General features: G+C 40.7%; 1 protein-coding gene across 2 annotated transcripts in view; it reads left to right on the top strand.

Annotated features, from left to right (window-relative positions):
* Positions 1-11,252, top strand: part of LOC129860335 (rab11 family-interacting protein 3-like) — a 90,100-nt gene extending 78,848 nt beyond the window's left edge. For both annotated transcript variants that reach the window (XM_055930654.1, XM_055930653.1), the window contains 2 exons: positions 1,766-2,062; positions 4,040-11,252. In XM_055930654.1, coding sequence (XP_055786629.1) covers positions 1,766-2,062; positions 4,040-4,156 — 414 coding nt within the window. In that variant the 3' untranslated portion in view covers positions 4,157-11,252. The remainder of the gene's footprint in view (positions 1-1,765; positions 2,063-4,039) is intronic.
* Positions 11,253-13,495: the final 2,243 nt, after the last annotated feature.

Genomic DNA, 13,495 nt, shown 5'->3' with positions numbered 1-13,495 from the left:
AAACTACTAAAATGGCGTCGCGATTTCTGCATAGTGCATCTTTAAGCACATTATCACAATTCTAGTAGAAGCAACTTGTAGCTAGTTCATGTTGAAGAACATGGATAAGTTGTTCCTAGGCTAGATCTAATAGCTGTATTACATTAACTCAGATGTTAGCCGTATACTACGTACGTGGTTTGAGGAGTTAGCAAGGCAACAATGGTCATCCAGTTCAACATGGGATAACCGGTACCATCAAAGTGGCTCACCTTTTAGACAGGTTCATTTCAATGGCAACGAATCCTTCAGAACTAACCTGCTCCCGCGCAGGCTAACTCCATTTATTCTGAATGAAGTGTCTGAACTGCGAGTTGCGAACCTATTAAATCATATTCCCTCCCTCTCGCAAAGATTGCGTCATCATCCCCTTCATTTGAGGAAGACGACTGATAAAATGTTTCTTTGTGTGTTAAAAAATAGTCATGTTAAAATACCTATTGCATTTTACATTTAGTAATGTCAGAATAGATTTTAAACTTCACGCACAGTAAAACTTGTGTATAACTTAATATAATTATTTTATCGATAGGAATGTGAAAAAAGGTGCTTGTGCATTGATAAGCACACCAAAGACGGCATTAACGATAAGTAATAAAATAAAGACGGCACTTCAACAAGCCTATTTCACACCATAGCCTGCTGAATTTGAAAGATAACTTTTCTTTCATTTTGATTTCGGAAAAAATTAAAATGTGGCACAGACCCCCACCCATTGATTGATGTTTCAGCATTATCTCAATGCACGCAGTTACAAGTGGTCTAGGGCACTGCATCGCAGTGCTAGCTGCGCCACCAGAGTCTCTGGGTTCGCGCCCAGGCTGGGCTGGGTTCGCGCCCAGGCTCTGTCGCAGCCGGCCGCAACCGGGAGGTCCGTGGGGCGACGCACAATTGGCATAGCGTCGTCCGGGTTAGGGAGGGTTTGGCCGGTAGGGGATATCCTTGTCTCAGTATGTAAAAAAATAAAAATGTAATAAAAAATGTATGCACTCTACTGTAAGTCGCTCTGGATAAGAGCGTCTGCTAAATGACTAAAATGTAAAATGTAGTTAGCAGCAGGCGGACAAGCAATATCTACCGCCGTAGTACGGATAAAGCCTGAGCTTGAATGTGAAGCTAACTGAAGCTGGCTAGCTTTAGAAAACCCTGAGTAGATCTAGCTTCAGTCGTAGTATACTCCTCTGGCTGATCTGTTGTTATTGTCATCTGTGGAATTCATAATATTGTTGGACAGGTTGAAATGCTCTTTGTATCCAGTGAGCCAGTTCTATTTTTTTCCTACAGTTAACCTGAAGCTTTAACAGAATGTGTGCGCGTGCATGCAAAATGTTAAACATCAAAAACATTGATACCAGAGAATAGGCCTACTTAAACATTTGGAGCATTTTGTTTCTGATAGAGATTATTTTGTGTTTCCATCCCTTACAATCAAAGCATAGTATGCCTGTAACTCAATGCACTGCTTTTTAAATTGAAAAATCTTTCTTTAGGGACAAATTTGAGCAAATTCAAAACATTTGATTTATCGCAATTAACTATAGAAAATCATGTGATTAATCACATTTATTTAAATCGTTTGAGTGCCCTAGTAAAAAAGGATACCTACAATTATTGTTTTTTTCTCATCCAACCCTTCCAACGGTTGGTGACTAGTTGCTCTTGCAGAATAGACTGCAAGAGTATCTCTCTCTAACAGCATTCTGTCTCTCTCCCCTCCCTCAACCAGCTGATTGAGGACCTGCGGAAGCAGCTGGAGCACCTACAGCTGTACAAGCTGGAGGCAGAGGCCAGGAGGGGGCTCTCGCCCAGTGCTGGGCTGCAAGAGTACCAGAGCCGCACCCGTGAGGCCGAGCTGGAGCAGGAGATCCGACGCCTCAAGCAAGACAACCGCAGTCTGAAGGAGCAGAACGACGAGCTAAACTGCCAGATCATCAACCTGAGCATCCAGGGAGCCAAGAACCTGATGACGGCCTCCTTCTCCGAGTCACTGGCGGCCGAGATCAACTCTGTGTCCCGGGGAGAAGTGAGTCACAATATAGATAGTAGACAGCAGATACACATATACAGTGCCTTCAAAAAGTATTCACACCCCTTGACTTTTTCAACATTTTATTGTGTTATAGCCTGAATTTAAAATTGATAACATTTCTATATTTTTTTGTCACTGGCCTGCACACAATACCCCATAATGTGAACATGGAAGTATGTTTTTCAAAAATCTTCTAAATGTATTGCAAGTGACAAACTGAAATGTCTCGAGCCAATAAGTATTCAACTCCTTTGTTATGGCAAGCCTAAATTAGTTCAGGACAACATATGCTTAACAAGTCACATAATAAGTTGCATGTAATAGTGTACCCCACACATACAATTACCTGTTAGGTCCCTAAATCAAGCAGTGCATTTTAAACACGGATTCAACCACAAAGACCACGGAGGTTTTCCGTGGCTCACAAAGAAAAGCACCTTTTGGTAAATGGAAAAGAAAAAAAAGCAGACATTGAGTATCCGTTTGAGCTTGGTGAAGTTATTAATTACGTTTTGGATGGTGTATCAATACACCCAGTCACTACATAGATACAGGCATCCTTCCTAACTCAGTTGCTGGACAGGAAGGAAACACCACAAGGCCAATGGTGACTTTAAAACAGTTACAGAGTTCAATGGCTGTGATAAGAGTACACTGAGGATGGATTAACAACATTGTAGTTACTCCACAATACTAACCTAATTGACAGAATGGGAAGAAGGAAGCCTGTACAGAATACAAATATTCCAAAACATGCATCCGGTTTGCAACGAGGCACTAAAGTAATACTGCAAATAATGTGGCAAGCAATTCACTTTTATCCAGAATACAAAGTGTCCAACACAAGACATTACTGACGACCACTTTCCATATTTTCAAGCGTAGTGGTGGCTGCGTCATCTTATGGGTGTGCTTGTAATCGTTAAAGGACTGGGGAATTTTTCAGGATAAAAAAATGAACTTAATGGAGCTAAGCAGAGGCAAAATCCTAGAGGAAAACCTGTTTCTGTGCGTTTTACACCAGACATCTGGAGATTAATCCACCTTTCTGCAGGACAATAACCTAAAACACAAGGCTAAATGTACACTGGAGTTGCTTACCAATAAAGCCGTGAATGTTCCTGAGTGGCCGAGTTACTGTTTTTGACTTAAATCTGCTAGCAATGATAAATAACTAAATTGACAGACATTGAAAAATGTTGAGAAGAATAACGGGTGTGGAAAGCTCTTAGAGACTTACCAAGAAAGACTCTCAGTTGTATTGACTGAGGGTTGAATACCTATCTAATCAAGATGTATTAGTGTTTTATTTTTCTTACATTTTTTACAAATGTTATCATTTTTCTTCCGCTTTGACATTAGAGTATTTTGTGTAGATTGTTGACACCAAATGACAATTAAATCCATTTTATTCCTACTTTGTAACTAAACAAAATGTGGAAAAAGGCAAGCGGTGTGAATACTTTCTGAAGGCACTAGATATACAGAGAAGGCTTCGCATTTTTTTTTCAACTTTTATTTAACTAGGCAAGTCAGTTAAGAACGATTTCTTATTTTCAATGACGGCCTAGGAACAGTGGGTTAACTACCTTGTTCAGGGGCAGAAAGACAGATTTTTACCTTGTCAGCTCGGAGATTTGATCTTGCAACCTTTTGGTTAATAGTCCAACGTTCTAACCACTAGGCTACCTGCCGCATTGATATACAGGTTATAAATATACTGTATTTCCATGTCCATTTTTACCTCAGTAAGACTAATTTGGATGAATAAAGGTGGAATAAAATACATTTCTTGCAACTTTGGTGCCCATGATGCATCCCCCATCAAAATTCTGAATCTTAAATGCAGATTGTTGAAATCTGTATTGTTCTGTCCCTTTTTTTAACTTCTTAAATAATTGTTCAATGCAAATGAAAAGTTCATATAAGTTACTATCCTTCTAAACATTTCATCTGTTTTGTTGTTTGCAGTTGATGGAAGCCATCCGCAAGCAGGAGGATGTCAACTTCCGACTACAGGACTACATCGACCGCATCATTGTGGCCATCATGGAGTCCAACCCCTCCATGCTTGAGGTCAAGCACTAGAGACGGCCATTTTGGGAGAGACTGGCTAAACACTTAAAGACTGACTGCTGGGACTGACCACAAATATACAGTTCCAGTCAAAAGTTTGGACACACCTACTCATTCAAGGGTTTTTCAAAACTATGAAGTAACACAAATGGAATCATGTCGTATGTAAAAAAAAAAGTGTTAAACAAATCAAAATATATTTTTGATTTTAGATTCTAAGTAGACACCTTTTGCCTTGATGAAAACTGTGCACACTCTTGGCATTCTCTCAACCACCTTCATGAGGAATGCTTTTCCAACAGTGTTGAAGGAGTACCCGCATATGCTAAGCACTTGTTGGCTGCTTTTCCTTCACTCTGCGGTCCAACTCATCCCAAACCATCTTTCTCAAATAGCCCTTACACAGCCTGGAGGTGTGTTGGGTTATTGTCCTGTTGAAAAACAAATGATAGTCCCACTAAGCGCAAACCAGATGGGATGGCGTATCGCTGGAGAATGCTGTGGTAGCCATGCTGGTTAAGTGTGCCTTGAATTCTAAATAAATCACTGACTGTCTCCAGCGAAGCACCCCCACACCATCAAACCTTCTCCTCCATGCTTCACGGTGGGAACCACATATGTGGAGATCATCCGTTCACCTACTCTACATCTCACAAAGACACAGCCGTTGGAACTAAAAATCTCCAATTTGGACTCATCAGACCAAATGACAGATTTCCACCTATCTAATTTCCCGAGTGGCACAGCGGTCTACGGAACTGCATCTCAGTGCTAGAGGTGTCACTACAGACCCTGGTTCGATCCCAGGAGTCCCATAGGGTGGTGCACAATTGGCCCAGCATTGTCCGGTTAGGGGAGGGTTTGGCCGGGGTAGGCCGTCATTGTAAAATAAGAATTTGTTCTTAACTGACTTGCCTAGTTAAATAAAATAAAAACAGTTACATCATAGCCCGTAAAGGTTTTTGCGACTGCACTTGAAGAAACTTTCAGAGTTCTTCAGATGTCCCGGATTGACTGACCTTCATGTCCTAAAGTAATGATGGACTGTCATTTCTCTTTGCTTATTTGAGCTGTTCTTCTTGCCATAATATGGACTTGGTATTTTGCCAAATAGGGCTATCTTCTGTATGCTACCCCTACCTTGTCACAACACAACTGATTGGCTCAAACGCATTCAGAAGGAAATCAATTCCACAAATTAACTTTTAACATGGCACGCCTGTTAATTGAAATGCATTCCAGGTGACTACCTCATGAAGCTGGTTGAGAGAATGCCAAGAGTATGCATAGCAAAGGCAAAGGTTGGCTACTTTGAAGAATCTCAAATCTATTTTGATTTCTTTAACACTTTTTTGGTTATTACATCGATTCCATATGTGTTATTTCATTGTGTTCATGGCTGCACTATTTTTCCAGAAAGTAGAAAGTAGGAAAAACAAAGAAAAAAATGGAATGAGAAGGTGTGTCAACTTTTGACTTGTACTGTGTATATATATATACATATATATATATATATACACACACAGTTGGAGTCGGAAGTTTACATACACCTTAGCAAATACATTTAAACTCAGTTTTTTTATGATTCCTGACATTTAATTCTAGTATAAATTCCCTATCTTAGGTCAGTTAGGATCACCACTTTGTTTCAGAATGTGAAATGTCAGAATAATAGTAGAAAGAATTATTTATTTCAGCTTTTATTTCTTTCATCACATTCCCAGTGGGTCAGAAGTTTACATACACTCAATTAGTATTTGATAGCATTGCGTTTAAATTGTTTAACTTGGGTCAAACGTTTCGGGTAGCCTTCCACAAGCATCCCACAATAAGTTGGGTACATTTTCTATAGGATTGAGGTCAGGGCTTTGTGATGGCCACTCCAATACCTTGACTTTGTTTTCCTTAAGCCATTTTGCCACAACTTTGGAAGTATGTTTGGGGTCAATGTCCATTTGGAAGACCCATTTGAAAGCTTTAACTTCCTGACTGATGTCTTGAGATGTTGCTTCAATATATCCACATAATTTCCCCTCATCATGCCATCTATTTTGTGAAGTGCACCAGTCCCTCCTGCAGCAAAGCACCCCCATAACATGATGCTGCCACCCTGCCACAACCGTGCTTCATGGTTGGGATGGTGTTCTTCAGCTTGCAAGCCTCCCCTTTTTTCCTCCAAACATAACGATGGTCATTATGGCCAAACAGTTATATTTTTGTTTCATCAGACTAGAGGACATTTCTCCAAAAGGTATGATATTTGTCCCCATGTGCAGTTGCAAACCGTAGTCTGGCTTTTTTATTGTGGTTTTGGAGCAGTGGCTTCTTCCTTGGTGAGCAGCATTTCAGGTTATGTCGATATAGGACTCATTTTACTGTGGATATAGATACTTTTGTACCTGTATCCTCCAGCATCTTCACAAGGTCCTTTGCTGCTGTTCTGGGATTGATTTGCACTTTTCGCACCAAAGTACGTTCATCTCTAGGAGACAGAACTCGTCTCCTTCCTGAGCAGTATGACGGCTGTGTGGTCCCATGGTGTTTATACTTGCGTACTATTGTTTGTACAGATGAACGTGGTACCTTCAGGCATTTGGAAATTGCTCCTAAGGATGAACCAGACTTGTGGAGGGCTACAATTTTTTTTCTGAGGTCTTGGCTGATTTCTTTTGATTTTCCCATGATGTCAAGCAAAGAGGCACTGAGTTTGAAGGTAGTCCTTGAAATACATCCACAGGTACACCTCCAATTGACTCAAATGATGTCAAATAGCCTATCAGAAGCTTCTAAAGCCATGACATAATTTTCTGGAATTTTCCAAGTTTTTTTAAAGGCACAGTCATCTTAGTGTATGTAAACTTCTGACCCACTGGAATTGTGATACAGTGAATTATAATTGAAATTATCAATTAACAATTGTTGGAACAATTACTTTACAATTACTAACCGACTTGCCAAAACTATAGTTTTTTAACAAGAAATTTGTGGAGTGGTTGAAAAATTTGTTTTAATGACTCCAACCTAAGTGTGTGTAAACTTCCGACTTCAACTGTATATATATGTACTGTATGTGTATAGCTATTTTAGGTGGGAAAAAACACTCCGATTACCCTTAAGAAATTTGTGGAGTGGTTGAAAAATGTGTTTTAATGACTCCAACCTAAGTGTGTGTAAACTTCCGACTTCAACTGTGTATATATATGTACTGTATATGTATAGCTATTTTAGGTGGGAAAAAACACTCCGATTACCCTTGAAGATTTTAATGAAAAAAAATGTTTGTCACTGTTTGTGGCTGTTATCTGAGAAAATAAGGTACGTGGTTTAAACGTCCCTGGTATTTGAGCTTTGCTTTGTGTGCTTGTCTGTTCCCCCTGAATACAGTAGGCTTTGGTTCTGAGGACCTGAGTTTCCCTTGTCTGTGCGAATGTGTTTTCTATGCGGGAACTCTTTCGATAGTTGGACTGCGTGGAAGAGCTAGTTAACTTGTTGCTGTCATCTTAAACATATTTTAGGCAATTAAATCTTATGAGCCTCAATGCTAACATGATTCTAAAACGTATTTTCCTTAAACTACATATCAGCCGAAACCATCTTTCACCGTGAGATCAATAAATTAAGGAACTCATGGGACGTTTGAGAGCGTTCTCCTGTATTAGACTGAACCGTGTTGAAACCACATTTAAACTGTATGAAGCACTGGTCAGGAGACGAGGTCAGATTAAGTCGACCCTGCCTGCTCTCTTGAATACAGTCTTGTGGTGCCGCCTACTACATTAACCGTGTTTATCCTGATTTGACTTGGATTTTCTTCTCAGTGTGAGTTAAGGCAACCCAGGTAAGGGAGGCCTTACCTCTGTTTTACAATGAAACAGAGTTCTAGGGGGTCAGGTGGGCTAAATACTCCAATAAGAGAACACTATCCCATCACATCACTCCCTCTAATGTAACTTTGGGGTAGTTAAAAACTGATATAGATACTGTACTAAATGATGCTCATACTGACATGAAAGAATTGGATGGTGTAACTTGGACACTAAATCAAATTGATAGAAAATGTTGCTCTGACTAGTTTATATTTTTGTATTTGAGCTGAGATCACTGGGAAGTGTAGTTCTTTGGCATGTGACTGACCCAACTGATCCTTCGTGGAATCAAGCTGAGTGAAAGCAAAAAGGGAGACATCTTATCAATTGGGAAGTACATGTCTGGTCTGCTTGTTACCCATAATGAGTGACTTACTTTCCATGAAATGTTGATAAAAAAAGCTGAATATATTTGACATTATTGACTTATTGAGGGAATGGAATCGGTTGTACTTTTGCACTCATTTTTTGATTAAGACAAAAAGTATTGTTTGTAAAACAAAATGTAAAAAGTTTATTGTTAAGGAATGTAATCGGAATTTGAAGATATCTTTTGCTTCAAGACCACATGAATTACTTAAGAATGCAAAAATTATTTGAAAACGGACTTGTTGCTTGTGGCTAACGGAAAGTCAGAGGTTAGATCTTGTAACTCTCCCGCAGCTTTTTGATTTAAAGGAGCAGAAAATGTTTAACACTTCGATGAAGCAATAACGTTGTGAAGAACAGTGGGGAGCGATGGACAGACACCACAAACGGACGTCAACAAACGGACAAAACTCTCTTCTTTACTGTAAGAGCCTCGGTTGACTAAGCCCCAATCTGAATCTTTTGAACTTTTAACCACATTTCTGGAAATAAGCAAGAGGAAATGAAAATGGCAGACTATTGATACACATCATCACCGCTGCCTATTCACCAATGCACTCTCTGACACGGTTGAGATACTTGACATATTGAAGGATATTATTGTTGCTGTCTCTTAACCGCTCGAACTGCAGACAACTTGTAGCATTCTGTATCAACCACACAGCTATACTAAAGACAAATGCAGCCTCCTCCACCTTTCACCTATAAAACTCTTGCTCTGTCATCACGCTCTTCTCCTTCTTTTCAGCACTCCATGAAAAATGGCCTTGGATGTAAATAACTTGATCATGTAAAGTTTTTTTCTAACCTTGTAGATTCTAGGTATTTTTATGTTGTTATTTTATTTTTTGTTCTTCTGCTAAGAAATAATATGATCCTCCCCCATGGGTAGGTCTTATGTATGCCACTCTAGCATGTAGCATGTACACATAATTTTCTCCCATCTGTGAATCACACTGGAACATGTAAAGTTTTTTTCTAACCTTGTAGATTCTAGGTATTTTTATGTTGTTGTTTTATTTTTTGTTCTTCTGCTAAGAAATAATATGATCCTCCCCCATGAGTAGGTCTTATGTATGCCACTCTAGCATGTACACATAATTTTCTCCCATCTGTGAATCACATTCATACATTTATTCCACAGTTCACATTACTTCACACTCTTTGTTAATGATTATTTTCTGTTGTTTCTCCCTAATACAAGTTGTTTTTTAGGGAAAAGTTTGTAAATAGTTTTGGCATTTCTGGATTCACAAGCGATTCTGGTATTTAATGGATTTAATAGTTGAATGCTACTCATGGGGAGAAATTGTTGAATTGAGAGAAATATTTAGATTGAAATTGTTGTCTTGTAATCAAGGTAGCACACAGTACATTTCAAAAGTGTTGCATTGAGCACCCATAGAATTGGCAACACTGATGTGTTTCAGTCTGGTCTGATCAATTCAAAATGGTTTTTTATATGGTGTGGTCATTCCACTTCAGCCCAACTGAAGTGTGATCCACTGTAATCCTGACGTTGCAGACAGTGACCTCTTAAAGGTCATTGTAGTTAACAGAGTTGGCATGTGTCACTGATATCTCCCCAGCTGAGAACAGGCACTGTACAGAACTACAGATCTCTTCTGTATATCACTTTCTGAATCTTTTAAACTGATCTTTAGGTTTACCCATCCATATCATATGGAGGTCAGTGGAGTTGCACTACGCCTGTTGCCTGGGGACAGGTAGTGAGGCCTCATAAAGCCCACGTGTTATGTCAATCATAAACCAATGCAACTGTCTAATTGGTTCAAGTCATTCTGCCTTTGAGTGTAATTGATAGCTTTCCCCAGCAGATATGAGGCTTACGAGGCTTGAGGCAATCATTTACTACTACAGTACCCAGCAGCCAGTGGTGCATTACTAGGAGGAAACCGTAAGACATATCTTCCCACATACTGTACCCTATGTTACCTGTATACAGCAGCAGGATTACCTTATTTTTTTGTATTATTCCTTGTTTCATTTTTTATTTCAGACTGTCTAGTTCAGACAGCTAGTTGTGAGACTTTGCATAATTGTTAGCTGACTGATTAGACGGAGTCCTGTCCAGGCATTCTGTTTTGCGTGGTTAAACTTGATTCAATAGGATTCTCTTATGCACTTTAAACAAGTTCCAATTTCTTTTAACACTTAAATGTTCAAACTAACAAAATAATTAGTTAAAATGGTCAGAAGTAAAACCTATCAGCTCACACACTCCTTCACTGTAATTTGAAAACATAAACAAAAAAGTTATTAATTGTCATCGCTAAGCCCAATTGTCATTGTTAAGCCCTGAAGATCTGGCCTGATAGTCTTAACACTGTGCCTCTGTCATTCATACTTTTGCCTATTACTAACCTGATGATGAGCCCTGGAAAAGCACTGACCATATGTGACTGTCAGTTTGTTAAATTATAAAAATAGAATATTGTGGAAACAAAAATTGTACAACTGAAGTTTATTCTTACTCCGAAGGATAATGTGTAAATTATGATAAAAGTATTGTTCACTGCTGTATATTTTTCAATGAATATCCCCTGAAAGATGCAATCCTTATTATCAGGGGCGCAACTTTCACTGTAGGGGGGCCACCCTGTTTTAAAATTGAATTGTGATACAAAAAGAGACAGTGTGCTTTAGGGCCATGATTCGGGTAGTCTGTGTGGAGTGTTTATCTGACTGGATAAAACATATATATTATGTCCCACCCTCTTCTAAAACCAAAGTTGCGCCCCTGCTTATTGTTATTGGGGAATAATAATTTCAAGTAATTGTAAAAAGGTCAAAGAAAACAGTGAAGTAAGAAAATCAATCAAATAATAAAATGATATTTTGTTTGATCTTGATATTTAGTATAATATTGCTCATCACATTTCCATTTACGAAATGCTTGTGCTTCTAGTTCCGACAATGCAGTAATAACCAACAAGTAATCTAACAATTCCACAACTACTACCTTATACACACAAGTGTAAAGGGATAAAGAATATGTACATAAAGATATATGAATGAGTGATGGTACAGAACGGCATAGGCAAGATGCAGTAGATGGTATAGAGTACAGTATATACATATGAGATGAGTAATGTAGGGTATGTAAACATTATATTAAGTGGCATTGTTTAAAGTGGCTAGTGGTACATTTTTACATAATTTCCATCAATTCCCATTATTAAAGTGGCTGGAGTTGAGTCAGTATGTTGGCAGCGGCCACTAAATGTTAGTGGTGGCTGTTTAACAGTCTGATGGCCTTGAGATAGAAGCTGTTTTTCAGTCTCTCGGTCCCTGCTTTGATGCACCTGTACTGACCTCGCCTTCTGGATGATAGCGGGGTGAACAGGCAGTGGCTTGGGTGGTTGTTGTCCTTGATGATCTTTATGGCCTTCCTGTGACATCGGGTGGTGTAGGTGTCCTGGAGGGCAGGTAGTTTGCCCCCGGTGATGCGTTGTGCAGACCTCACTACCCTCTGGAGAGCCTTACGCTTGTGGGCGGAGCAGTTGCCGTACCAGGCGGTGATACAGCCCGACAGGATGCTCTCGATTGTGCATCTGTAGAAGTTTGTGAGTGCTTTTGGTGACAAGACGAATTTCTTCAGCCTCCTGAGGTTGAAGAGGCGCTGCTGCGCCTTCTTCACGACGCTGTCTGTGTGGGTGGACCAATTCAGTTTGTCCGTGATGTGTACACCGAGGAACTTAACTTTCCACCTTCTCCACTACTGTCCCGTCGATGTGGATAGGGGGGTGCTCCCTCTGCTGTTTCCTGAAGTCCACAATCATCTCCTTTGTTTTGTTGATGTTGAGTGTGAGGTTATTTTCCTGACACCACACTCCGAGGGCCCTCACCTCCTCCCTGTAGGCCGTCTCGTCGTTGTTGGTAATCAAGCCTACCACTGTAGTGTCGTCCGCAAACTTGATGATTGATTTGGAGGCGTGCATGGCCACGCAGTCGTGGGTGAACAGGGAGTACAGGAGAGGGCTCAGAACGCACCCTTGTGGGGCCCCGGTGTTGAGGATCAGCTGGGTGGAGATGTTGTTACCTACCCTCACCACCAGGGGCGGCCCGTCAGGAAGTCCAGGACCCAGTTGTACAGGGCGGGGTCGAGACCCAGGGTCTCGAGCTTGATGACGAGTTTGGAGGGTACTATGGTGTTAAATGCTGAGCTGTAGTCGATGAACAGCTTTCTCACATAGGTATTCCTCTTGTCCAGATGGGTTAGGGCAGTGTGCAGTGTGGTTGCGATTGCATCGTCTGTGGACCTATTGGGTCGGTAAGCAAATTGGAGTGGGTCTAGTGTGTCAGGTAGGGTGGAGGTGATATGGTCCTTGACTAGTCTCTCAAAGCACTTCATGATGACGGAAGTGAGTGCTACGGGGCGGTAGTCGTTTAGCTCAGTTACCTTTCTTGGGAACAGGAACAATGGTGGCCCTCTTGAAGCATGTGGGAACAGCAGACTGGGATAATGATTGATTGAATATGTCCTTAAACACACCAGCCAGCTGGTCTGCGCATGCTCTGAGGACGCGGCTGGAAATGCCGTCTGGGCCTGCAGCCTTGCGAGGGTTAACACGTTTAAATGTTTTACTCACCTCGGCTGCAGTGAAGGAGAGCCCGCAGGTTTTGGTAGCGGGCCGTGTCAGTGGCGCTGTATTGTCCTCAAAGCGAGCAAAAAAGTTATTTAGTCTGTCTGGGAGCAAGACATCCTGGTCCGAGACGGGGCTGGTTTTCTTTTTGTAATCCGTGATTGACTGTAGACCCTGCCACATACCTCTTGTGTCTGAGCCATTGAATTGCAACTCTACTTTGTCTCTATACTGGGACTTAGCTCGTTTGATTTTCTTGCGGAGGGAATAGCTACACTGTTTTTTATTCGGTCATGTTTCCGGTCACCTTGCCCTGGTTAAAAGCAGTGGTTCGCGCTTTCAGTTTCACGCGAATGCTGCCATCAATCCACGGTTTCTGGTTTGGGAATGTTTTAATCGTTGCTGTGGGTACGACATCGTCAATGCATTTTCTAATGAACTCGCTCACCGAATCAGCGTATTCGTCAATGTTGTTGTTGGACGCAATGCGGAACATATCCCAATCCACG

Source organism: Salvelinus fontinalis, chromosome 8 (assembly GCF_029448725.1).
Source record: "Salvelinus fontinalis isolate EN_2023a chromosome 8, ASM2944872v1, whole genome shotgun sequence".
NCBI lineage: Eukaryota > Metazoa > Chordata > Actinopteri > Salmoniformes > Salmonidae > Salvelinus > Salvelinus fontinalis.
The sequence above is the reverse complement of the archived record's forward strand: the minus strand, read 5'-3'. Positions and strand labels throughout refer to the sequence as shown.